Source organism: Cervus elaphus, chromosome 7, assembly GCF_910594005.1.
Source record: "Cervus elaphus chromosome 7, mCerEla1.1, whole genome shotgun sequence".
NCBI lineage: Eukaryota > Metazoa > Chordata > Mammalia > Artiodactyla > Cervidae > Cervus > Cervus elaphus.
Genome location: NC_057821.1, coordinates 28,608,974 through 28,632,199, shown reverse-complemented (window position 1 = coordinate 28,632,199; position 23,226 = coordinate 28,608,974). Strand labels below are relative to the sequence as shown.

At 43.9% G+C, this 23,226-nt stretch overlaps 1 protein-coding gene and 1 pseudogene across 3 annotated transcripts; both read left to right on the top strand.

Annotated features, from left to right (window-relative positions):
* The first annotated feature begins 11,262 nt into the window (after nt 1-11,262).
* Nucleotides 11,263-16,418, top strand: MUC21 (mucin 21, cell surface associated). 3 transcript variants are annotated; one of them, XM_043907996.1, is made up of 4 exons: nt 11,263-11,588; nt 13,962-14,472; nt 14,560-15,640; nt 16,002-16,418. In XM_043907996.1, the coding sequence occupies exons 1-4, from the start codon at nt 11,525-11,527 to the stop codon at nt 16,188-16,190; spliced, it is 1,845 nt and encodes a 614-aa protein (XP_043763931.1). In that variant the 5' UTR covers nt 11,263-11,524; the 3' UTR covers nt 16,191-16,418. The 3 variants fall into 3 exon arrangements, with proteins under 3 accessions (XP_043763931.1, XP_043763932.1, XP_043763930.1); XM_043907997.1 differs by having other exon boundaries at nt 13,962-15,279; nt 15,415-15,640; XM_043907995.1 differs by having other exon boundaries at nt 13,962-15,640.
* A 6,291-nt stretch (nt 16,419-22,709) lies between these two features.
* Nucleotides 22,710-23,226, top strand: LOC122697775 (annotated as a pseudogene).

The window sequence follows — 23,226 nt, the reverse complement described above, 5'->3', positions numbered from 1 at the left end:
CTATTTCCTAGGCACTAGGATCCCTGCAACAAAACCCAGATACCCCCATCGCTGTCACCCCAGCTCCTGGAGAGAACTCCACATCCCTGGGATAGCCCTGATGCCCCATATACCTCTGGCCTGGGCACATCCATTATTGGAGCATCATCCACCACCACAGTGGAAAGGACTAGGACCACCAGGACAGGATGTCCCCATGAGCCAACCACCAGTCCTGGAACCAGCACCATCTCCCATGAAGCAAGCCCTGTCAGCACGGGCACAAACACAGTTAGTGTGATCCACATGCCAACATATGTGCTTCAACCAAGTGGATATTTGCAGCCCTGAGGCATCACCCTCATTTCTCTGGCTGCAACTGTGGCTGAGTTGGACTAACGCAGGACTGAGTTTTGTCTGGTGAATTACTGTGCATGGAAATGAGGGGACCCACCTAGAAGATGAATCATGAATGGGAATGGAATAATAGAACTGGGACCAGTAAGACATTCAGAATGAGAAAGCAGTGTGTGGCAAGGCACACAAATGCTAGCCTCATCAACACGGGAGAGCAGCAGGAGCAAACTTGTATTCTCACTAAGTCAGATTTATTGGCTTGTTGCACCAAAGGAGACTGTACACTAGAGGGACTAAGGAGCTTCTTACCAACTAAGGAAGAGGCACTGTAGTGTTGAGGAAAGCATGGAATTTGGGTGCAAGTTAAATCAAGCAGTTTTAATAAGCTTAGAACAAAGCAGGACTGTGTGTTTGAGGATCCACAGCAACTGGAGACTGTGAAGTAGACCCGGTTTCCTTGGAAACTACAAAGTTACAAGAGACCTGGAATGTTATTCAGAAAGTCTCATCTCCCCCAGGGGTAGGAATTCCAGGCTGCTTCTCTACGGCAGAGTAACTTAAATTCTCCAGATAAGAATGGGCTATTTCCTTCTTACTGATAAAATTTCAAATGGCAAATTTGCAATAGTCTATGATTTCACAAAACTAAATTTTTCATTGACAAAATCATCGAAAGTGAGTAAGTCACTCAAAGAAGGGGGGTGTTTTGATGCTTTATAGCTGCAGTGTGTCCTTGGGAAAAATACTTTCAGTGATCTTTGCATCTCATTTGATCTACATTGTTATCCCAGCCTGGTGAACTGTAAGATAGACTTGTTACCTTCTCCATCAGATTTTTACTTTCTCACATGACTTAATACAAAGGCCACAAGAGGGAGCAAAACAGAAAATATAAATGATAGATTATATAGCAAGAAGTAGAAAAAAAGAAAACAAAGATGAAGTGGGGGCCCAAGAGAGAGGTAAGTACGTGGGTCTGTGTGGTGTGGATAGAGGCAAGGACAAAGGAAAACATATCTTTTTTTAAAAAATAGCTGGAACTAAAACTGAGTATTAATTTTAATTCTGTAATTCCTAAAAGACAAAGCAAGAAGACTACACTGTAATGTATTCCGTCTGCCAAACTAAAGACACAAGAGATTTCCTGAGAAGCAAATTGCATTTCCAGAAAAAAGGCACTCTCAAAGAAATCAAGAAATTTATCACATGAATCCTGTAATGAGACAGTAGACTCATAATAGAGTCTGTCTTCCACTATGATTTTGTAAAGGATCCAAAGCACATATAAAAAGGGGGCATTTCTTAAATTGATCTTATCTAAAATCCAGCCCACTCAAGTTCTCCATTTCTCATTTCAGGAGCAATATTTAAAATATTTACCAGCAGAATGGCACAGGCCTTGGTTTTGGTGCAGAGCCTGAGAAGAATCCTACTGTGTCAGGGTTATTTCTTTCATCTGATTGTGGCAAGTCCTGGGGTCCTGGGGGAAGGTCTTTGATTGGAGGGACTTTGCTCAGGGGGCTGTGTACAGTGGTTATTTATCAACTGATAGAGAAGAATTTTAATATTTTAATAACTGATGTGACCTGGCCTTTATGCACAAATCTGGGTGCAAGTCTAGAATGGAGTATGAAGCACTATAAATTCAAAACATCTTCCCTATGACCTGAATCCCAGTAATTTTAAGGTGATGTTTGGCTGTGATTTTCATTTTGGTACTCCCAGGTAGATCCTCAAGTGTGTCTGCCATTCATGTTGAACACACCTATCCAAGAGTGTGACTGTAAATAAAATAACATTTAGCAGTAAAAAAAAAAAAAAAAAGAGCTGGAACTATGCACTAAAAAAAGGGATCTTTAGAAAGGGATGAACATTTGGCCCCCAACAGATTTTTCACTGTCATAGATATCCCCACATGCTAATTCCCAGGATGAGGGTAAGGGGCTCTTTTCTCCTGTTTTATGATTTTACCCAAGTGAAAAGAAATTCACTTTTGTAGGTGCCTCTTGTGTGTGTATATGTTAGTCACTCAGTCATGTCTGACTCTTTGTGACCCCAAGGACTGTAGCCCACCAGGCTGCTCTGTCCAGGGGATTTCCCAGACAAGAATACTGGAGTGAGTTGCCATGCCCTCCTCCAGGGGATCTTCCCGACACAGGCTTCGAACGTGGGTCTCCTGCACTGCAAGGCAGATTCTTTACGGTCTGAGCCACCAGGGGGTACCTCTTAGCACACCTCAAATAAGTTGGACACAGTAAGGGAGGATAACAAGAAAATACCCTTAGCAAGGACAGAGCCCCAGAAACACCCGTTCTTGTATAGAGGAGGCTTCTGAGCTTTGAGAGCTGACCTATTTGGAGGCCTAAAGCCCCCGACAGTTCTCTGGGGGTGGGACAAGAGTGACAGCCACATGCCAGTGGCAGACGGCATTTCTGCATTCTATTCTCCATCCTAGTTTTAACCCTCTAATATCTCTCTCTTGTTTTATTTTTTAAAAATATATTTATACTTTCTGGGGACTTCTCTGGTGGTCCAGTGATTAAGAATCTACCTTCCAATGCAGGAGATGTGGGTTCGATCCCTGTTCAAGGAACTAAGATCCCACATGCCACAGGGCAACTATTATAAGCCCATGAGCCACAACTATAGAGAAGCCCATACACCTCAACAAATACCCAGTGCAGACGAAAAATTAAAAAAAAAAAAAAAAAAATATATATATATACATATATACACTTTCCTTTTTTGGCAGTATGTACTCCTGAAGTATACTTCAATGTATGTAGGATAAGCCAGAATAAATACACAATAAATAAATGAAAAATCCACACACCAGCCACAAATGGCTGGCATAATTTATAATCAACATACTTGCATTTCTTATTTCAGATTCTCTGATCCCTCCCAGTGGGGAGAACAAATTGTGACTTACTAGCCATGGACAATCCTCTAATTGTTTAAGGTAAAGATGTGATAATAATAACTAGTACTTTATTAACTATGTACTAGGTGCGAGGTCCTGGTCTAAAGTACAAGAAAGCGTTGTTCCTCCTTAATTCTGCTTACCCACCTTTGGGGCGTGTACTCTTATTATTCCATTTTACAGGCTAGACACTGGAGTCAGAGACTGAAGGTGCTTGTTGAAGATCACAGGGCGAGGTGGTGACAGAACTGGGGCTCTAACCCAAGTCTACTTCACAGGAGAGTCTGTGCTCTTAGCCTCAGTGTTTAAAGCTGGTTCTTCAACTTTTAGCTCTTAATGGGCCTTCCTTTATCTTAAAAAATAATTGAAGTGTAACTTACAAGAAGTGCACAGATCTCAAATGTACACCTTGATTACTTTAAAAATGTGTACGTACCCGAATAACCACCAACCCATTCAAAAGAGTGAACATTCCTAGCATCTGAGTAGTTTCTGGTGTCTACTCCCTGTCAATACCTGCCCAACCAAGTATTATTCTGACTTCTAATTTATGAACTCTCATAAGCTTCTTGTTTTTACCTGCCCTCATCAACATGTGACTTTCTTGGTTGCTAAACACAATGAAAGCCTCCCTATTTCTGGGAGACTCTACTCTTGGCTGTGGATTTGCCAAGGTAGAGAGCAATGATTGTAGCCTTCACATAGAGAATATATAAGTGCAGTAATCAGGAAGGCTGCTTTCTCAGAGATGCTGAAAAAAATAAATAAATAAGAGGAAGAGACACACACACAAAGAATGGATAAAAAGAGAAAATGTGTGATTTTTGGCAATCCAAGTTTTAAAGATCTGAAAGAAAAGGATTTAACTTTAATTATATACATTTTCTCTTTTATAAGAATTTTTAAAATAATTTTATTTATTTATTTTTGGCTGTGCTGGGTCTTTGTTGCTGTGTCGGCTTTGCTCTAGTTGTGGAGATCAGGGGTTACTCTCCAGTTGTGGTGCTCGGGCTTCTCATTTCGGTGGCTTCTCTTGTGAAGCACAGAATCTAGTAGGATGCATGGACTTCAGTAGTTGTGGTGCCTGGGCTCTAGAGCACAGGCTCAATAGTTGTAGGCACGGGCTTAGACGCTCCGCAGAATATGTGATCTTCTCAGATCAGTGATCGAACCTGTGTCTCTTGCTTTGGCAGGTGGATTCCTTACCACTGAGCCTCCAGGGAAGCCCCTAGAAGGACATTTCTATTTCCCTGATAAAAAAAGAGGCATGTACAACCTCCATGACCACAGAAGTGGCATTGGTCTGGACCTTGACTCAGGATTGGGCTCTGGAATGTTCCAGGGCCTAGAAAATGAACTGATTCATGGAGGAGCATAGGCTTTAGATACAGGGTAGGCCATGGAGAGTGCCACGAATTGATGAAGGACAAGGAAGCCTGGCATGCTGCAGTCCACAAGGTTGCAAAGAGTTGGACACGACTGAGCAACTGAACAACAACCATGAAGGAGGTGGTTATGGCATGAATCCTGGAGGGAGTCAAAGACTGGAGGGAGCCATGACGAGGGGCATAAAGTGGATCACAGACAAGGCCACCAAGGAAAACTAAGAGGAAGGGGGAGTGTGGACACAGACTGGATATGAGGGAGGCTTTGGAAAAGGAAATACCACAGAAGAAGGGGGTTATAGAAGACAGGGGAGTGATTATAAAATGGGTTGAGATGGACTTCCAATGGTCTTCAGAGAATTGGCCATGGAGATGGTCATGAGCAAGGTAAAAAAACAAAAAACAAGAGCCAGAGAAAAGACAGAGGTCACAGAGGCAGGATAGCCAGAAATACAGAGAGTGTTCTGGAGGAGACCTGCAGCCTCATCATATTTGGACATGAGCTCAAATTAAGATACTTCCAAAGCTTCACCATAGTTCAGAACCTCTTAAGAAGTCACAGTGACCAACCGTGCAACAATTTCTCTGCTTTCGTAATGCACAAGTAATCACCTGTGCCCTTTTCAATTTGGAATTGTTTTTTATTTCCTCAGGACACAATGTGACTGGCAGGAAGAAGAATAACATTATTACAGCTTAAAAAAACACACCAACTCGTATTTCTGGTGGCAAGATGACTTATTTTTCTTTACCTGTTTGAGCATTCTTTCTTTCCCCTCCTTTTCCCCTTTGTTTCTGAGTGCTTACTATGTGCTTAGCACTGTACTAGGTAACTTTAAATGCACTATCATTTAACAAGTTTGAAATTGTAATCTCAAAACAACCTTTTGAGAACTTCTACTTTTCTACTAGTGGACAGGATGCATTAACCACCCCTCTTAATGAAAGCAACAAACATTGCTGGATAAAATATTGACAAAAATCTTTGTAAATGTGTCAGTCACCCGGGTAGAAAGTATCAATCAGCTGGGTAGATAGTAAGTAATATTTAGATCAACAACCAAGAGAATGCGGAGACTCAGAGAGGCTGAGGAAAGCTTTGAACCAACCTTCATATTGAAGGCATTTGTCATATTTGTGTTTAAACTTACCTTTTCACAGTTTCTTTGCACGTAAGGTACAGAAAACAAAGTCCAGGACCTACATAAGGTGTGGAGTCTAACAGGAGACTCTAAAGAAAGCTGAGACCTAAAAGGGTTAAAGCCTCAGTGTTGTGGTTAAATAGAAGGAAATTGTATTGCACACTTTGCGTATTGGCGATTGACACAAATGTTTATCTCTAAACTTGCCACTGAGTGGAAGGAGTTAAAAACCTCCCCTGAAAATTTGTGATTGCATGACATTCTTCATTTGGGTTTGTAGCTTCAAATCATACAAACTGGGTAGACAGAAAGCCACCTTTGACCTACTCATATCCTCCAGGTCTCCTTTATTTGGGGGGAGATTCTCACTCCCCACTTTGTCTTTTCCAAATGCTATATGACAAGTAAGGAGAAAATCACTGCCACGTGCTACAATTAAAATCTCAAAATACACTTAACATCTATATATCTATGCTTTTCCTTTGTCCTTTATTATTGCTTGCTTATTATGTACAAAACATTGTTGTTGTTTAGTCGCTAAGTCATGTGCAACTCTTTTGCCACCCCATGGACTGTAACCTGCCCAGTTTCTCCACCCATGGAATTTCCCTGCAAGAATACTGGAGTGGGTTGCCATTTCTTTCTCCAGGGGATCTTCCTGACCCAGGGATCAAACCCACGTCTCCTGCACTGGCAGGCGGATTCTTTACCACCTGAGCAGTAAAGAGCCACCAGGAAGCCTCCACTAAACACTGTGCTTTGCCTTTAAATACATCATCATTTATTTCTCAGAACAATCCAGTGAAAACTTAAATGTCTGGCTCTAAAATGGGCTCCCTGCCTTGACTTAAAATACACTGAAAAAACTAAAGGTGGTGGACTAAAACTTCTTGAATGTATCAGTGACTCAGCAGGACAATAAGGAATGCTAAAAGGAAAGACTAAAGTTAAAGTAGGAACCCAAGGAGTAAGGGGAATACTCAAGCCAACGTTTGTCCAATCAGTGAACTTAAGCTTCCGGTAGCACAGCCTCAGTCAGACTGACCCAAGTAAGGACTCTCTAGATAGACCTTCACATAAAACTGAAACCTTCAGGGAGAGTGTAAAAACTAACCCACTCTTCCTCTAAAGAAATGTGAGCAAAATTGTCTGCCTCTAAAATCAATGCAGAGGAAGGAAGGATGGGGAAGTACCTTTTCAGAAACAATTTGTACACAATACTTTACATGGTTTGCAGCCCCAAATCATGCAAACTTGGTAATTCAGAAGAGCTCAAGCCTATGATTTAATTTAAAGGAATCTTCAAGTGGTATTGCCTCCCTATGCTTGGCAAAAACATGCAAATTTACTGTGGATAGTCAGAACTCATTTCGGGTTTCAAAGGACTTACACACATAATAGCACAAGAAAAATAAATTTATAGTCATAAATCTCAAAGCACTAATGAGGTACCACAAGTGAAAGCCAGCAACAAAACAAAACAAAACAAATAGCTGGATCAGATCCACAAAAAATCCTAAGTATTGTCATAGCTTTATGGTTGTCTACTAGTATCCACTCTCCATCTTTGACAATAGAATTCTTAAGTTTTAGTTGAGCACATGTCCACCCAGCAAAGGACTATATTTCCCAGACTCTCTTGCAGCTTACTGTAGCTGTGTGACTATATACCATTATTTTAGATAATGGTATATATATATGCCTTATTTAACTTATATGCAGAATACATCATGTGAAATGCCAGGCTGGATGAAGCACAAGCTGGAATCAAGATTGCCAGGAGAAATATCAATAACCTCAGACATGCAGATGACACCACCCTTATGGCAGAAAGTGAAGAGGAACTAAAGAGCTCTTGATGAAAGTGAAAGAGGAGAGTAAAGAAGCTGGCTTACAACTCAACATTCAGAAAACTAAGATCATGGCATCTGGTCCCATCACTTCATGGCAAATAGATGGGGAAACAATGGAAACAGTGACAGACTTTATTTTCTTGGGCTCCAAAATCAATGAAAGATGGTGACTGCAGCCATGACATTAAAAAACATTTTTGAAATCAAGTGGGCCTTAGGAAGCATCACTATGAACAAAGCTAGTGGAGGTGATAGAATTCCAATTGAGCTATTTCAAATCCTAAAAATGATGCTGTTAAAGCGCTGCACTCAATATGTCAGCAAATTTGGAAAACTCAGTGGTGGCCACAGGACTGGAAAAGGTCAGTTTTCCTTTCAATCCCAAAAAAAGGCAATGCCAAAGAATGTTCACACGATTGCACAATTGCACTCAGCTCACACGCTAGCAAAGTAAAGCTCAAAATTCTCCAAGCCAGGCTTCAACAGCTTGTGAATGGTGAGTTCAAGTTGGATTTAGAAAAGGCAGAGGAATCAGAGATCAAATTGCCGACATCCACTGGGTCATCGAAAAACCAAGAGAATTCCAGAAAAACATCTACTTCTGCTTTATTGATTATGCCAAAGCCTTTGTGTAGATCACAATAAACTGTGGAAAATTCAAGAGATAGGAATACCAGACCACCTTACCTGCCTCCTGAGAAATCTGTGTGCAGGTCAAGAAACAACAGTTAGAACCAGACATGGAACAACAGACTGGTTCCAAATTGGGAAAGAAGCACGTCAAGGCTGTATATTGTCACCCTGCTTATTTAACTTATATGCAGAGTACATCATGAGAAATGCCAGGCTGGATGAAGCACAAGCTGGGATCAAGATTGCTGGGAGAAATATCAATAACCTCAGACATGCAGATGATACCACGCTTATGGCAGAAAGGAAGAGTAACTAAAGAGCTCTTGATGAAAGTGAAAGAGGAGAGTAAAGAAGCTGGCTTACAACTCAACATTCAGAAAACTAAGATCATGGCATCTGGTCCCATCACTTCATGGCAAATAGATGGGGAAACAATGGAAACAGTGACAGACTTTATTTTCTTGGGCTCCAAAATCACTGCAGATGGTGACTGCAGCCATGAAGTTAAAAGACACTTGCTCCTTGGAAGAAAAGCTATGACCAACCTAGACAGCATATTAAAAAGCAGAGACCTTACTTTGCCAAAAAAGGTCCATCTAGTCCAAGCTACGGTTTTTCCCATTGTCATGTATGGATGTGAGAGTTGGACTATAAAGAAAGCTGAGCACCAAAGAACTGATGCTTTTGAACTGTGGTGTTGGAGAAGACTCTTAAGAGTCCCTTGGACTGCAAGGAGATCCAACCAGTCCATCCTAAAGGAAGTCAGTCCTGAATATTCATTGGAAGGACTGATGTTGAAGCTGAAACTCCAATACTTTGTCCACCTGATGCGAAGAACTGACTCATTTGAAAAAACCCTGATGCTGGGAAAGAATGAAGGCAGGAGGAGAAGGGGACAACAGAGGATGAGATGGTTGGATGGCATCACCGACTTGATGGATGTGAGTTTGAGCAAACTCTTGGGTTGGTGATAGACAGGAAGCCTGGTGTGCTGCAGTCCGTGGGGTCACAAAGCGTTGGACACGACTGAGCGACTGAACTGACGTGCTCCTTGGAAGAAAAGCTATGACAAACGTAGACAGTGTATTAAAAAGCAGAGACATTACTTTGCCAACAAAGGTCAACTGTGTGACTATATTCTTATGGTGTGTAAGCAATAATCTCTTGTGAAGTTAAAAAAAACAAACAAGATAGACTTAACATACTTGATAATATAAGAGTTGGGAGACATAATAAGACGTAATAAGAATGAAAGTGTTCCAAGGTCCTTATATTGTTTGAAGGAGCATAAAGATATTAATTACATTTAGACTGATAAGTATGCATGTCTTTTAGGAAAACTCTAAAAGGTGAAATCTGGAATTGAATTCACGACCTCCTCCTCCAAATAATTCTAGAGGGAAGAAGTTTTCTTTCTTAGAGTGCTATTGGCTTTCTGGCCACAGGACAGGATTACTGGGGGTCCAGAAGCCCACCCATCCCTGACTGGCACCTCACACCTCAGCCTCAGAAACCATCCAGGCGTGCATGCAAGCCTTTCCCAGCACACTCTGTCCCTTCTAACTTTCAGACTCAATTATTCCAAGCACCTTCATGTTTCCAGCCACCTCCTGCTTGCCAGCTTCTTTGTAGCAGATCTGACATGTTAAGGATGCCCGTTCACCTATAAATAAATTACCCGAGATGTCGCCTCTTCCATGAAGCTTCTCCTCACTGACAGGGAATGGAGACAGCTGACTTTGATCGTGCAGACAGCACTGGAACTCCCATCAACCCCACCCCCTCGCCCTGGCCCCAAGAAGTCTTCCCCATGAACTCCTCAAACCCTCCACTCATTTGCATTTCTTCAGTCATGCTCATTTAGCCAACTGCATGTCCTTTCTCCCTCTGGATCTGCGTCCACCCAGCTCGAAGTTCCTAAGGAACCTGGACCATGTATCTCCCTCCCCCAACAGAGTTGAGGTCTCCTGAAGTGGTTGCTATGCTATACCCTCCTGGGAGATGCTTCATTAAGGCTGATGAGAAGGAACATTTGAAGGGTCCCAGGGAGGAAAAACCCCTATGAATTACTCTGAAGACAAACAAGAAGGGAACCCCTAAGGTTGAGAATCAAAAGGCGGCCCTTGGGGGTGGGGAGGGAAAGACTGGGAGTTTGGGATTAGCAGGTAGAAACTATTCTACATAGGATGGATAAAGAACAAGGTCTTACTGTGTAGCCCAAGAAACTATATTAAATCATAGTGAAAAAGAGTATGAAAAAGAATCTATATATCTGTGTAACTGAATCACTTTACAGCAGAAATTAACACAACATTGTAAATCAACTATACTTCAATAAAATTTTTAAAAGGGAGGGCCTACATCACCCCTTCACCTGCTATGAATATGACAAGTAGTTTGTTCCTGCATATTCAATACTCTCTCCCACCCTCATCCCCCATGCCTTAGAGAGCCCAAAGATAACTACATTGCCCATGGGTCTCTCTTTCCCTGTTCAGTCATTGTGCATTGTTGAGTGCCTACTGCATACTCAGCAATGTACCATTTGTCTTCTGCCTGTATCCCAGGAGCCCAGATCCCTAGTTACTACTCTCTTTGAAGTCTCATATTTTTTTGATTCGGAGATGTGGGGTCCTGCCCCCTCAGCTCAGTCTGTTAGGGTTTCTTTCATGCTAAAAGCAAACACACAGCACTTCGTGACTAGGAAACAAAGTCATGAACTGGAACAGGTTTCTGACCCCGTTTTTGCCTCAAGGGTGGGTCCCTTCCACTCTGACAATCTTGATTTCCTTATCCAATCTTACTTCCTGCTCAAACCCAGCCCAATGCCCTGCCTACTGTGATCATATCATTCTCCTTTCTCACCTTCCTCTTGACCCCCAGTCTATTTCTTCCCAGACTCAGTATTGTTTTGTTACTTGCTCATAGTTGGTTGAAAAACAGGTCGATTTCCCAACTCCTCCCCAACCTATTTGAAGCTATAAAGGCCCCTGCAGCTTATCCATGATAAAGAAAGAGGCAACAACATCGTGCGAAGAAAGCTTAAGTAGCCCAGGCATCTCATCTCCCACCACTCAAGCTCAAGATTCTTTCCAAGAACATATACTTAGGAGACCTAAGCTCTTGGAAGCTCCAGCCTTTATCTCTTCACCTTGAACTCTCCTTTCTCAAGATACTGTTCTTTGCCTTCTAGATCTTGGCCACATCGGGATCCAAGCACCTTGTTTACCAGCCACGAAGAGGAAGATCAAGATGCAGAAAAGAAACATTCGCCTTAAGTATTGCTTACTGTTGCATGTCCTACTATTACAACATGGTGAGTGCTTTTCTTTAAAGGTGGGTGGTCTGTGAACTTTTGAGAGATTATGGGAGATGATGATCACCATTAGGAATAGCTCTGGTTTTCCTCCATAGACTGAGGGTCATTTCACTCTAGTCACTTCAGTCTAATAAGGTATCACCCAGGAGGTAGTCAAGCACAGTGCTTAGAACTGTGGACTTTGGTGTCCAGTTGTCAGTGTTTGAATCATGGCTCCATCTGTTACCTACGCACTTTAGGTTAGTTAGCTGCTCTGTGCCTCAGTTTATGCATCTATAAAATGGCAATAATCCATGAGATATGGCTAGAGGGCTAAATATTAATAACAAGAAGAATTTACTTATTTAAAAATATCCCTCTTCTATATTCTATAGACTTAATTTTTCTCCTGTCCTTAACCCTGATTCCTCAATCAGCCTAAGTCAGCCTCAGACCAAGGAGAAAAGGATTTAAGAGTCAAAACTAACTCCCACTCTGTTCCACACTTCTGACACTCTATTAAACACTCCTTGGGCCATCTTCTATTGTGCAACTAGGAAGCATGACTTCTAAGAGAATCCTTTAATTTTTATTTTGGCTGTGCCACATGGCTTGCAGGATCTCAGTTCCCCAAACAGGGAATGAACCTGAGCCATTTGGCAGTGAAAGTGCCGAATCCTAACCACTAGACACCAGGGAACTCCCTGAGAATTCATCATTTTGAATCAAAATTAGCCCTCGTAGAATTTTGACGCACTTACTCTGTTCTTCAAAACTTCTCAGATCAAATCCATTTCCTCTTTTACATGTCACCCCTACTCTTGTTTATCTGTTTCTTTTTTAAAATTATATCTTATGTATGTATATGTTTTTGGCTGTGCTGGGTCTTCCTTGCTGTGAGAGGGCTTTCTCTAGTTACAGCAAGTGAGGGCTACTCTCTAGTTGCTGTGCTTAGGATTCTCATTGTGGTAGCGTCTCTTGTTGCGGCTTGAGGGCTCTGGAGTATGCAGGCTTCAGTAGTTGCGGTACATGGGCTTAGTTGTGGTAAGTGGGCTTAGTTGCCCTGTGGCACCCGGAATTTTTCCAGACCTGGGATCGAACCTGTGCCCCTGCATTGGCAGGCACACTCTCAACCACTGGACCACAAGGAAGTCCTCATCTCAGTTTCTTATTTAGTTTTACTCATGATTCTGATCTTAACTCCAATTTGTACTCCATTGCAGACTTCACGGGGGAGCGGGGCTTTCCGCAAATAGAGCTAAGTTCTAATTGTATTTATATAGCTCAGTACGTAAAGCATCTACCTGCAATGCAGGTAGACCTGGGTTCAATTCCTGGGTTGGGAAGTTCCCCTGGAGAAGGAAATGGCAACCCACTCCAGTATGCTTGCTGGAGAATCCCATGGACAGAGGAGCCTGGCAGGCTACAGTTCATGGGATCCCAAGAGTCAGACACAACTTAGCGCTTTCTTTCTAATCCTATGTTAGTTCAAATAAGCCTGAAGAAAAAACACACCTGTGTGGGGTGAGGTGATAGGCACTCAGGTCCAAGTTAGTAGTAAAATGAACCAGAAATGAGATAAATTTTATGTGGGGAGCCTGAGTGTCTTTGTCCTTCAAGGTAGTGAGTTAAGCACAAACTTAACTCCACCTGAGCCTTCAGGAAGGTGGAAATGCTTCCCTGTACCTGTAGATTTTGATTTGCAGACCTGAATCCTGGGAGATCTTTTATATCTCAGCTACATATAACTTGTTCTTTTCCAATCTTTGCCTTGTGATCAGGAGCTCCTGGAACTTGAATACATATATAATCACCCAGATACCTAGTCCCATCTCAGATTCTGATTCATTTAGTCTAGTGTGGTTTGCCTAGAAATCGTTATTTTTAACAAGCTTCCCAGATAATTCTGATATAGATGGTTTCTGAATAACACTCAGAAATATTTTTCAAGAAAGAAGTTATACCAATTTAAAAATTAATTAGCCAATATATACATTTCACCTGGGTTCTACAATTCCTTTATAATACTTTTTATCTGTGTTAAATATTGTACAGTAGTTGATGGAATAAGCTCATTCTCAGTGAAATTAGGTCATGTAACCCTGGTTTTAGGGGTGGATGTGGAGGATGACCTAGCTTGGTGGTTAAAAATGCAGATTCAATAGCCTGGGTTCAAATTCCTGTTCTACTACTTACTAGCTGTATAAACTTAGGCAAGTGTCAACATTTCTAAGCCTCAATTTTTTCATCTTAGCTGTTGATAATAATAATATCTATTTCATTGGGCTGTACTGAAACATTAAATAGAATTATCCACGTAATGAATTTAACCAGGCATTGAGCAGAAAGTATGAATGCTCAATATATGTCATCATTTATAATTATCATTAGGCATAACCTCCAGTAATAGTAGTACAACTGTCAACAATGAATCCAGCCCAACTTCCAGTGAACCCACTACAACCACCACTGGATCCAGTGCAACCTCCAGTGAGACTAGTATAGCCTCGAACACTGCATCCAGCACGACCCATGGTAGTCCTAGCACAGCCACTAATGCTGGATCTCAAGAGACCTTCAGTGGATCCAGCTCAGCCTCCAGTACTGAATCCAGCATGACCTCTGGAGGGTCCAGCACAACCTCCAGTACTGAATCCAGCGTGACCTCTGGAGGGTCCAGCACAACCTCCAGTACTGGATCCAGCATGACCTCTGGAGGATCCAGCACAACCTCTGACAATGGATCTAGCATGACCTCTGGAGGGTCCAGCACAACCTCCAGTACTGGATCTAGCATGATCTCTGGAGGGTCCAGCACAACCTCCAGTACTGAATCCAGTGTGACCTCTGGAGGGTCCAGCACAACTTCTGACACTGGATCCAGTGTGACCTCTGGAGGGGCCAGCACAGCCTCTGACACTGGATCCAGCGTGACCTCTGGAGGGGCCAGCACAACCCCCAGTACTGGATCCAGCATGACCTCTGGAGGGGCCAGCACAACTTCCAGTACTGAATCCAGCGTGACCTCTGGAGGGTCCAGCACAACCTCCAGTACTGAATCCAGTGTGACCTCTGGAGGGTCCAGCACAACCTCCAGTACTGGATCCAGTGTGACCTCTGGAGGGGCCAGCACAGCCTCTGACACTGGATCCAGCGTGACCTCTGGAGGGGCCAGCACAACCCCCAGTACTGGATCCAGTGTGACTTCTGGAAGAGCCAGCACAACCTCCAGTACTGAATCCAGTGTGACCTCTGGAGGGGCCAGCACAGCCTCTGACACTGGATCCAGCGTGACCTCTGGAGGGGCCAGCACAACCCCCAGTACTGGATCCAGTGTGACTTCTGGAAGAGCCAGCACAACCTCCAGTACTGGATCCAGTGTGACCTCTGGAGGGTCCAGCACAGCCTCTGACACCGGATCCAGCATGAACTCTGGAGGGGCCAGCACAACCTCCAGTATTGGATCCAGCGTGACCTCTGGAGGGTCCAGCACAACCTCCAGTACTGAATCCAGTGTGACCTCTGGAGGGTCCAGCACAACCTCCAGTACTGGATCCAGTGTGACCTCTGGAGGGGCCAGCACCACCTCTGACACTGGATTCAGCGTGACCTCTGGAGGGGCCAGCACAACCTCCAGTATTGGATCCAGCGTGACCTCTGGAGGGTCCAGCACAACCTCCAGTACTGGATCCAGTGTGACCTCTGGAGGGTCCAGCACAACCTCCAGTACTGGATCCAGCATGAACTCTGGAGGGGCCAGCACAACCTCTAGTACCGGATCCAGTGTGACCTCTGGAAGGGCCAGCACAACCTCCAGTACTGGATCCAGTGTGACCTCTGGAGGGGCCAGCACATCCTCCAAAACTGGATCCAGTGCAATCACAGGAGGCTCTGATACACCTTTTCCAACTGGAACACACACAACGTCTAACAAAAGTAACACAAGTGCTGCAACTCCAGTGGAGGAAGTGAAGCCCACTGGGTCCCTGAAGCCATGGGAAATCTTCCTCATCACTCTGGTCTCAGTTGTAGTGGTCGTGGGATTCTTTGTTGGGCTCTTCTTCTGCGTGGTGAGTGCCTAATACGTAGGAAAGTGCCTGGGGGGAAGGAGTAGCAGGAACATAAGGAAATGAAGTGTGAATAGTAGGACCATCAAGTTAGGGGTGAGTAGGGAGGAAAGAAAGATCAGGAGAAAGGTTTTAAAGAGAAACAGAAAGTTAGAAACAGAGGAACCAATCAATGTGCAGAGGAAACGATTGACTTTTGGGGCAGGAGGGCAAAAGAAGAAATAAAGACTGTAAAGACTGGTGAAAGAACTACCATGTGAGGGAGATGGTTTAAAGGGGGAGAAGATTCCAGCAAGTATCCATGGTGAAGGCTTGCTGGGGGTGGAGGACCCAATTCTGAAAGGATTCTGCCTTCTTTTTCTAGAGAAACTCCCTGTCCATGAGAAGTGTCCTTGACACAGCTGTCTACCGCCCCCATGGCCCCAACCTCGGCTGGGGCCCTGGAGGGAATCACGGAGCCCATCACAGGCCTAGGTGGAGCCCTGCCAGGCCCTGGAACAGACCCATATCCTCAGGAACCATGGAGATGAGAGAAAGTCACAGTGGGTTCTGAGTGGCTGCTGAAGCCACGGAGCCACATTCCTCAGAGAGAAAGCCAGCCTGGGGGACCAGAGATCTGAGTGTCCTTTCATTCATCCCCAGGAGCCCCCTCCCAGCTTCATTTGGGTCTCTGCCAGGCTTGGGGAAGACACTTCCTCTTTCTCTCTTGCTTTTACTAGATGTTGGAAAGAGACTCTATTGGTCTCTAAGCTAAGAAATAAACACATGAAATTAAATCACAGAGAGAACTTGTGTGTGCACATGAGTGGGTATCTGCTGCGCTGAGTTGAATCTCCTGGTTGTATGAGAGAACCCCATGCCGGAATCCACTTGGCATTCAGAATCTCCACGGTAAAATTTGGATACCTTATTCATATCTGTCCCCTTTTTCTAATCCTTTTTGCCCAAAGCAGGAACCCTATGTCTGCAAGACTCTCCCAGACTGACAGAACTGCAATGGGAGAGAGGAGAAAGGAGGGCAGCTGCCAGGATCCTACAGGCTCATGGGATTAGGCCTGCGGTTCATAGAGATTACATTATAGCACATGCAGAACCCAGAGCATGACAGGCAGTGGTTTCCTGTGGGCAGGGCGGCGTCACTCAAAGTCGCAGTATCCATGCCATTTACACTTGCTCCTGACTTGGATTACTTGTCAGAGTAAAGGTGCTAGTTGATACTTTCACTCTGAGAGTGCTGCCTTTGGAAGCAGAGAGAAAGTGCTTCTTGTTTTTATTGAGGAAAAGAATTCCTGACTTTACCAAGAGGCTCATGGCAGGAATACCTGGGGTAAAGCCAAGATTCTCATGAATTCCCCTTCCACAGGGGCTGCACATGCCCCTTTCAAGGTCTAGGATAGAAGGCTACCTGATCCTACAGGTCTTGGAAGACAGAGAAGAGCTGTGTTGAAAAAGGCTAGTGGCTCTGAATTCATGAGGCAGTGACAGGGCTTCCACCTGGGACAGAGCCCTCAGGAAAGAACTAGCAGGTTTTTGGTGGGTTTACCCCAACTCACAGCAGTGGGAACTGCTCTGCCTTCCACCACTCACTGTGTTTCTCAAGTGTCAGCAAACCAGACAGTTGATCCTAATCAATGAGGCCATGATGAGCCATATGCAGGCCCACCACCACCACCACCACCACCATCCTCTTATCTAAAGGGACCCAGCAACCAGAAGGATAAGCTGAGTTGAACCCCCTGGAAAGTTGCCTCCCACTGGTGTGAACTGTGGAAAGTATAATGTGAAAAATGTAAAAATAAATGAGATTGGAGAATTATTTTAAAGTAGTCCATTTAAATAATTAAAAATTACAAAACATGCATTTTCACATTTAAATTGTAATAGACAAATTTAAGGAAGTTGGCTGAGAATAAAATTAATTATCTGGAAGATCAAGTGGGAAAAGTAGCTCAATTAGACACAAGAAATCAGAGATGAAAATCACCCAGAAAATAGAAGACACTTAGAGGATTGATTCAGGAGGACTAACACATGAGTAGTAAAGTTCAAAACAGAGAAAAAAGGAAGAGATAGACCAGAGGGAGTAAAAGAACAAGAGGGAAGAAAGAATTTAGTCTGCAATTAGAAAGGGCTTATTAACGACTGTAAATATACTAAACCCCTCAATTCAGTTCAGTTCAGTCACTCAGTCATTTCCAACTCTTTGCTAACCCATGGACTGCAGCCCACCAGGCTTCCCTGTCCATCACCAACTCCCGGAGTTTACTCAAACTCATGTCCATTGAGTTGGTGATGCCAGCCAACCATCTCATCCTCTGTTGTCCCCTTCTCCTCCCACCTTCAATCTTTCCCATCATCAGGGTCTTTTCAAATGAGTCAGTTCTTCGCATCAGGTGAACAAAGCATTTCTCATGATGTATTCTGCATATAAGTTAAATAAGCAGGGTGACAATATACAGCCTTGATGTACTCCTTTCCCAATTTGGAACCAGTCAGTTGTTCCATGTCTGGTTCTAACTGTTGCTTGTTGACTTGCATACAGATTTCTCGGGAGGCAGGTCATATGGTCTGGTAGTCCCATCTCTTTAAGAATTTTCCACAGTTTGTGGTGATCCACACAGTCAAAGGCTTTGGCATAGTCAGTAAAGCAGAAGTAGATATTTTTGTGGAACTCTCTTGCTTTTTTGATGATCCAACAGATGTTGGCAATTTGATCTCTGGTTCCTCTGCCTTTTCTAAACCCAGCTTGAACATCTGGAAGTTCACCGTTCACATACTGTTGAAGCCTGGCTTGGAGAATTTTGAGTATTATTTTGCTAGTGTGTGAGATGAGTACAATTGTACAGTAGTTTGAACATTCCTTGTCATTGTCTTTCTTTGGGACTGGAATGAAAACTGACCATTTCCAGTCCTGTGGCCACCACTGAGTTTTCCAAATTTGCTGTCATATTGAGTGCAGCACTTTAACAGCATCATTTTTAGGATTTGAAATAGCTCAACTGGAATTCCATCACCTCCACTAGCTTTGTTCATAGTGATGCTTCCTAAGGCCCACTCGACTTTGCAAACTTCATTAATATATCTATTTTAAACAGATGAACTATATGTGATATAAATTATATTCTCAATAAAGCTGTAAAAATGTTACCCAGCAGGCATAACTTGTGACTAAAAATTTTGATTTCCAAAGATAAACAGCAATAGGCACTTCAAGATAGAGGGAAATGAAAAGTGAGAGCACCACAGTGAGTAACTCAGCTTGTGGTTAAATCACATAGTTACGCTGTGAACATCTCATTATTCCCAGCAACTGGAGTGTGTACGTAGGGTTAAGAAGCATCATGACTCAGCTTTCATCATGGGATCCACTTACATGAACGAAACACATTTGAACCCGACAAAACCCCAGCTCACCCAGCAGGTTTGACCCAAGCAGAGGTCTAGGCAGTGGATGGGATTAAGCACTTTTGCACTGCTGGCCTAGCACAAGGATCTTTAAATGGAGTTTGTGCATACTCTTGGAGGTATATGAAGGCTTCTAAAGAGTATTATGCATTAGTGGGGTGCCTTAACGGATGGGAATCATCTTCCCAATTTTCAGCTTCCATATGGGTTTTTTTGCCTGTGGTCAAAACATCAGCTAGTTATACTTTTCTAGTTCCCCTTCTACAGCCACCCACCCTTTACCTTCCAGCCCCTATATTATTATGGTGCATTTCCCTGGGATGCAGAAAATTCCAGGGTACAGACTTCCCTGGTGGTCCAGTGGTTAAGAATCTGCCTGCCAATGCAAGGGATGCAGACTGAATTCCTGGTTGGTGAACTAAGAGGCCACATGTCGCAGAGCAACTAAGCCCAGGTGCCACAAGAAAAGATTCCACATGATGAGATGAAGATTCCATGTGTTGCAAGTAAGACCCAATGCAGCTAAATAAATAAATATATTTTTGAAAAGTCTATAAATAATAAATGAGGGAGAAAAGAACACTCCTACACTGTTGGTGGGAATGTAAATTGGTACAGCCATAATGGAAAACAGTATGGAGTTTCCTTAAAAAACTGAAAAGAGAGTTACCATATGATCCTGCAATCCCACTCTTGGGCATATATCCAGAGAAAACTCTGATTCAAAATGATACATGAACCCCAATGTTTGTAGCAGCACTATTTAGTTGTAGCAGCCAAGACATGGAAGAAAACTTCCATAAAAGACATGGAAGAAAACTTCCATAAAAGACATGGAAGATATCCACTGACAGATAAATGGATAAAGAAGATGTGGTATATATATACAATGGACTATTGCTCAGTCATAAAAAAAATAATGAAATATGCCATTTGTAGCAACATGGATGGATCTAAAGATTATCATATTCAGTGAAGTTAGTCAGACAGAAAAACACAAATATCATATGATAGCACTTATATGGCTTCCCAGGTGGCTCAGTGGTAAAGAATTTGCCTGCCAGTGCTGGAGACCCAGGTTTGATCCCTGATTGGGAAGATTCCCTGGTTTGGGGCTTCCCTGGTAGCACAGTCGGTAAAATATCTACCTGCAATGCAGGAGACCCAGGCTTGATCCCTGGATTGGGAAGATCCCCTGGAGAAGGAAATAACAAGCCACTTCAGTATTCTTGCCTGGGATATCCCATGGGGAGAGGAGACTGGTGGGCTGCAGTCCATGGGGTTACAAGAGCTGGACACAACAGAGAGACTAAATCACCATCACCAAGAGTCAGCTACCAGACAACTAAAGACCACCCCTATTGCCCAAGCCTGCTGAAATTATTCATACTAGCCAATCCTAAATATATAGAACCTAAAAAACGACACAAATGAACTTATTTACCAAACAGAAATAGACTCACAGACTTATGGTTACCAAAAAGACAGTCAGAGGGAAGGAGATATATTAGAAGTTTGAGATTAACATATGCACAGTACTATATATAAAAAAAGTAAACAACAAAGGACCTCCTGTATAACACAGGGAACTATATTCAATATCTGTAATAATAATAATATAGTATAATCTATAATGGAAAAGAATCTGAAAAAGAATATGTATAATATATATAATACATATATATATATTACTGAATCAACTTGCTGTACACTTGAAACTGACACATTGTAAATTATACTTCAATTTTAAAAAATCTTCAAGGTAGGAAAAACTTGGAAAAGGATAAACCATTCATTTTTATACCTCTGACTTTTTAATCTAGATCTTCTACAATGCATTTGCTGTGCTTTGCTTTGCTTACTTTTGTTAATTTCAAGTTCAGTTTCAGTAAAATGAATATCTGAAAAAAAAAGTGAGAGTTTGTGATTTTAGTCAACCAACCAGGTGGATTGTGAAATGTGAGAGGATCATTGTCTTAAAATATTCACATCTTTCTCTTTTAGAGGGATACTCTTCTGCCTCTGAGAAACACTTATTATACCCATGATTTTGGCCTGGGTCCACTGTTGTGCAGCCTCGACAATAAACTGAGTCATGGAAAGGCCTGTGGCCTTGGCCATGAAGAAAGCTACAATGTGGCCCATGAATTGAGTCACAGTCATGAAGGTGATTGTGAGAATGAGTCATCAAGGTTTCTACTGAAGGCCATGATGAAAACCACAGGCTTGGGGTCATGAACGAAACCATGGAAAAGGACACACCAGTGACAGCCACAGAGCAGATCTTAGTGGAGTCATTGAAGAGGGCATGGCCATAGATGCTGGGGAGTGGGAGACATTTTAAGGGAGGAAACCTTGATGGAGAAGAGGATCATGGAGGTGAAGACAAAGATTTACCATAATGAGGGAGTGAGTCATGATGGAAGACCAGAATGCTCCCAGGAAATAGCCATAGGTTATAGCCTGTGTCAAGGACAAGAATAAGCAAAGCCTTCCCATGTCTGACAACCAAAGTTAGTGTTGGAGCAGAGTGTTGTTTCAGAAGAGACTCATAGCTTCATCAGGCTTAGCAATGATGTCAAGTATGTTCCCAGGGCTCTCCTCATAACTTAGAATTCTAGGATCAAGGAAGTTGCTTGACTGGATATTGGGATGGGCACAGTAACAACCCTTATGGTCACTGCTTCCCCATCTTTCCTCCGCTCAGTTCATTTCAGTGCCCTCCAGAGCTTGACTTTGTCTTTAAGAAGAGTCTTCCTCCCTTCTTCTGTCTCCTCCAGACGTTGTGTGATGAAGAAGAAAATTACTAGCCACTTTAAGAAATATACTCTAAGAAATAAAAGTTTATTAATGCATGTTGTATCTAGATGAAATGGTCATCTTTTTAACTTTGTGTTTGTTTTGCTATCATTTTGCTTCTGAGTGACTTCTATGATTTTTTTTTTAAATATACCATCATTTAGTCCTCACAGCAATCCCATGAAGTTCAAATTATAATCCCTATTAAGTAGATGAGAAAAATGTCACTCAGAAAAACAGCTAAGGTGCGGAGCCTTGGGCCGGCAGAGGCCGGGCGGCCCAGGCACTGCCTCGGGACTCGGGACTCGGGACTCAGGGCGCAACCGAGCGGCTGCAGGGGTGGGGCGGGCTAGACGAATAACAGGGGACCGGGCGCCGCGGGTTCGAGGCCGGGCGCAGCGCAGGGAGGCCGCGCCACCCCGGGGCAGCTGCCCGGCGGCGAGTTTGCTCCGCAGCTGAAATAAGGCTGGAGCCGGCGGGGGCCCTCAGAACCCTCTGGCAACCGGGGCCCGGAGTCTTCAGGGAGCAGCTGCTTCCTGGGACGCCCTCCTGGACGTCCCCGCCGAAGGGTGACGGTTCAGGGCCCCCGGCAGAAGGCGCCTCAGGGAGACTGCAAGCCGCGGGAGACCACCCTCGGGCCGCGAGCAGGGAGAAAGGGGCTCAGTGGAGACGCGGGCCGGGAACCGAAGGAGCCGGAGCGCGGCGGCGCGGGGCCGGGCCTCCGGCGAGTGGGGCTGGGCAGCGCCTTGGCTGGAGACGGGCTCTGGGACCCTCTTGTGCGGGGGCCTCGGCGACCTGCCCCGCGGGGAGCACGGCTACGGAGTGGCCTAGGGGACCTTCGCCCAGAGAGGCCGGCCGGGACGAGGAGATGAACGGCTTTAGCACCGAGAAGAACTGCCGCGAAAGGTCCCCAGCCGCCCCCGCCGCCGCCCCGGGCTACGGCCTGAGCTGCCTCCTCACCGAGGAGAGCAACGCCTCCTTCAGGGAGAGTCCAGAAGAGCATCTCACAGTAGAAACTCAAGCTGGACATCGACCAGAGCGTAAGACACCTGTATATTTGCGATTTCCACAAGAATTCCATCCAGAGTGTATGAATAAAAGGCAGAGGAAGACAAGTGACGATGGCAGAGATTCTCCTGAGCACGACACAGACATTCCTGAGGGTGATCTGTTCCAGCTGCGGGTGAACACTCTCCGACGTTATAAACGACACTTTGCAGACCAGATCAGGCTTCAAAAAGGCCCAGTTAGCAGAAACTGTCAGCCAACAATTCAGGAACATACCTGTGAATGAAAAGGAGACCCTCACTTTCTTCATCTACATGGTGAAGAGTAACAAGAGTAGACTGGACCAGAAGTCAGAGGGTGACAAGCAGCTTGAGTGA

Excerpts from the sequence above, each read along its gene's own strand:
- MUC21 (XM_043907995.1), top strand. The coding sequence starts at position 11,525 with ATGCAGAAAAGAAACATTCGCCTTAAGTATTGCTTACTGTTGCATGTC. Across the intron at positions 11,589-13,961 it reads TGTCCTACTATTACAACATG|GCATAACCTCCAGTAATAGT; the intron begins GTGAGTGCTTTT and ends AATTATCATTAG. Across the intron at positions 15,641-16,001 it reads TTGGGCTCTTCTTCTGCGTG|AGAAACTCCCTGTCCATGAG; the intron begins GTGAGTGCCTAA and ends TTCTTTTTCTAG.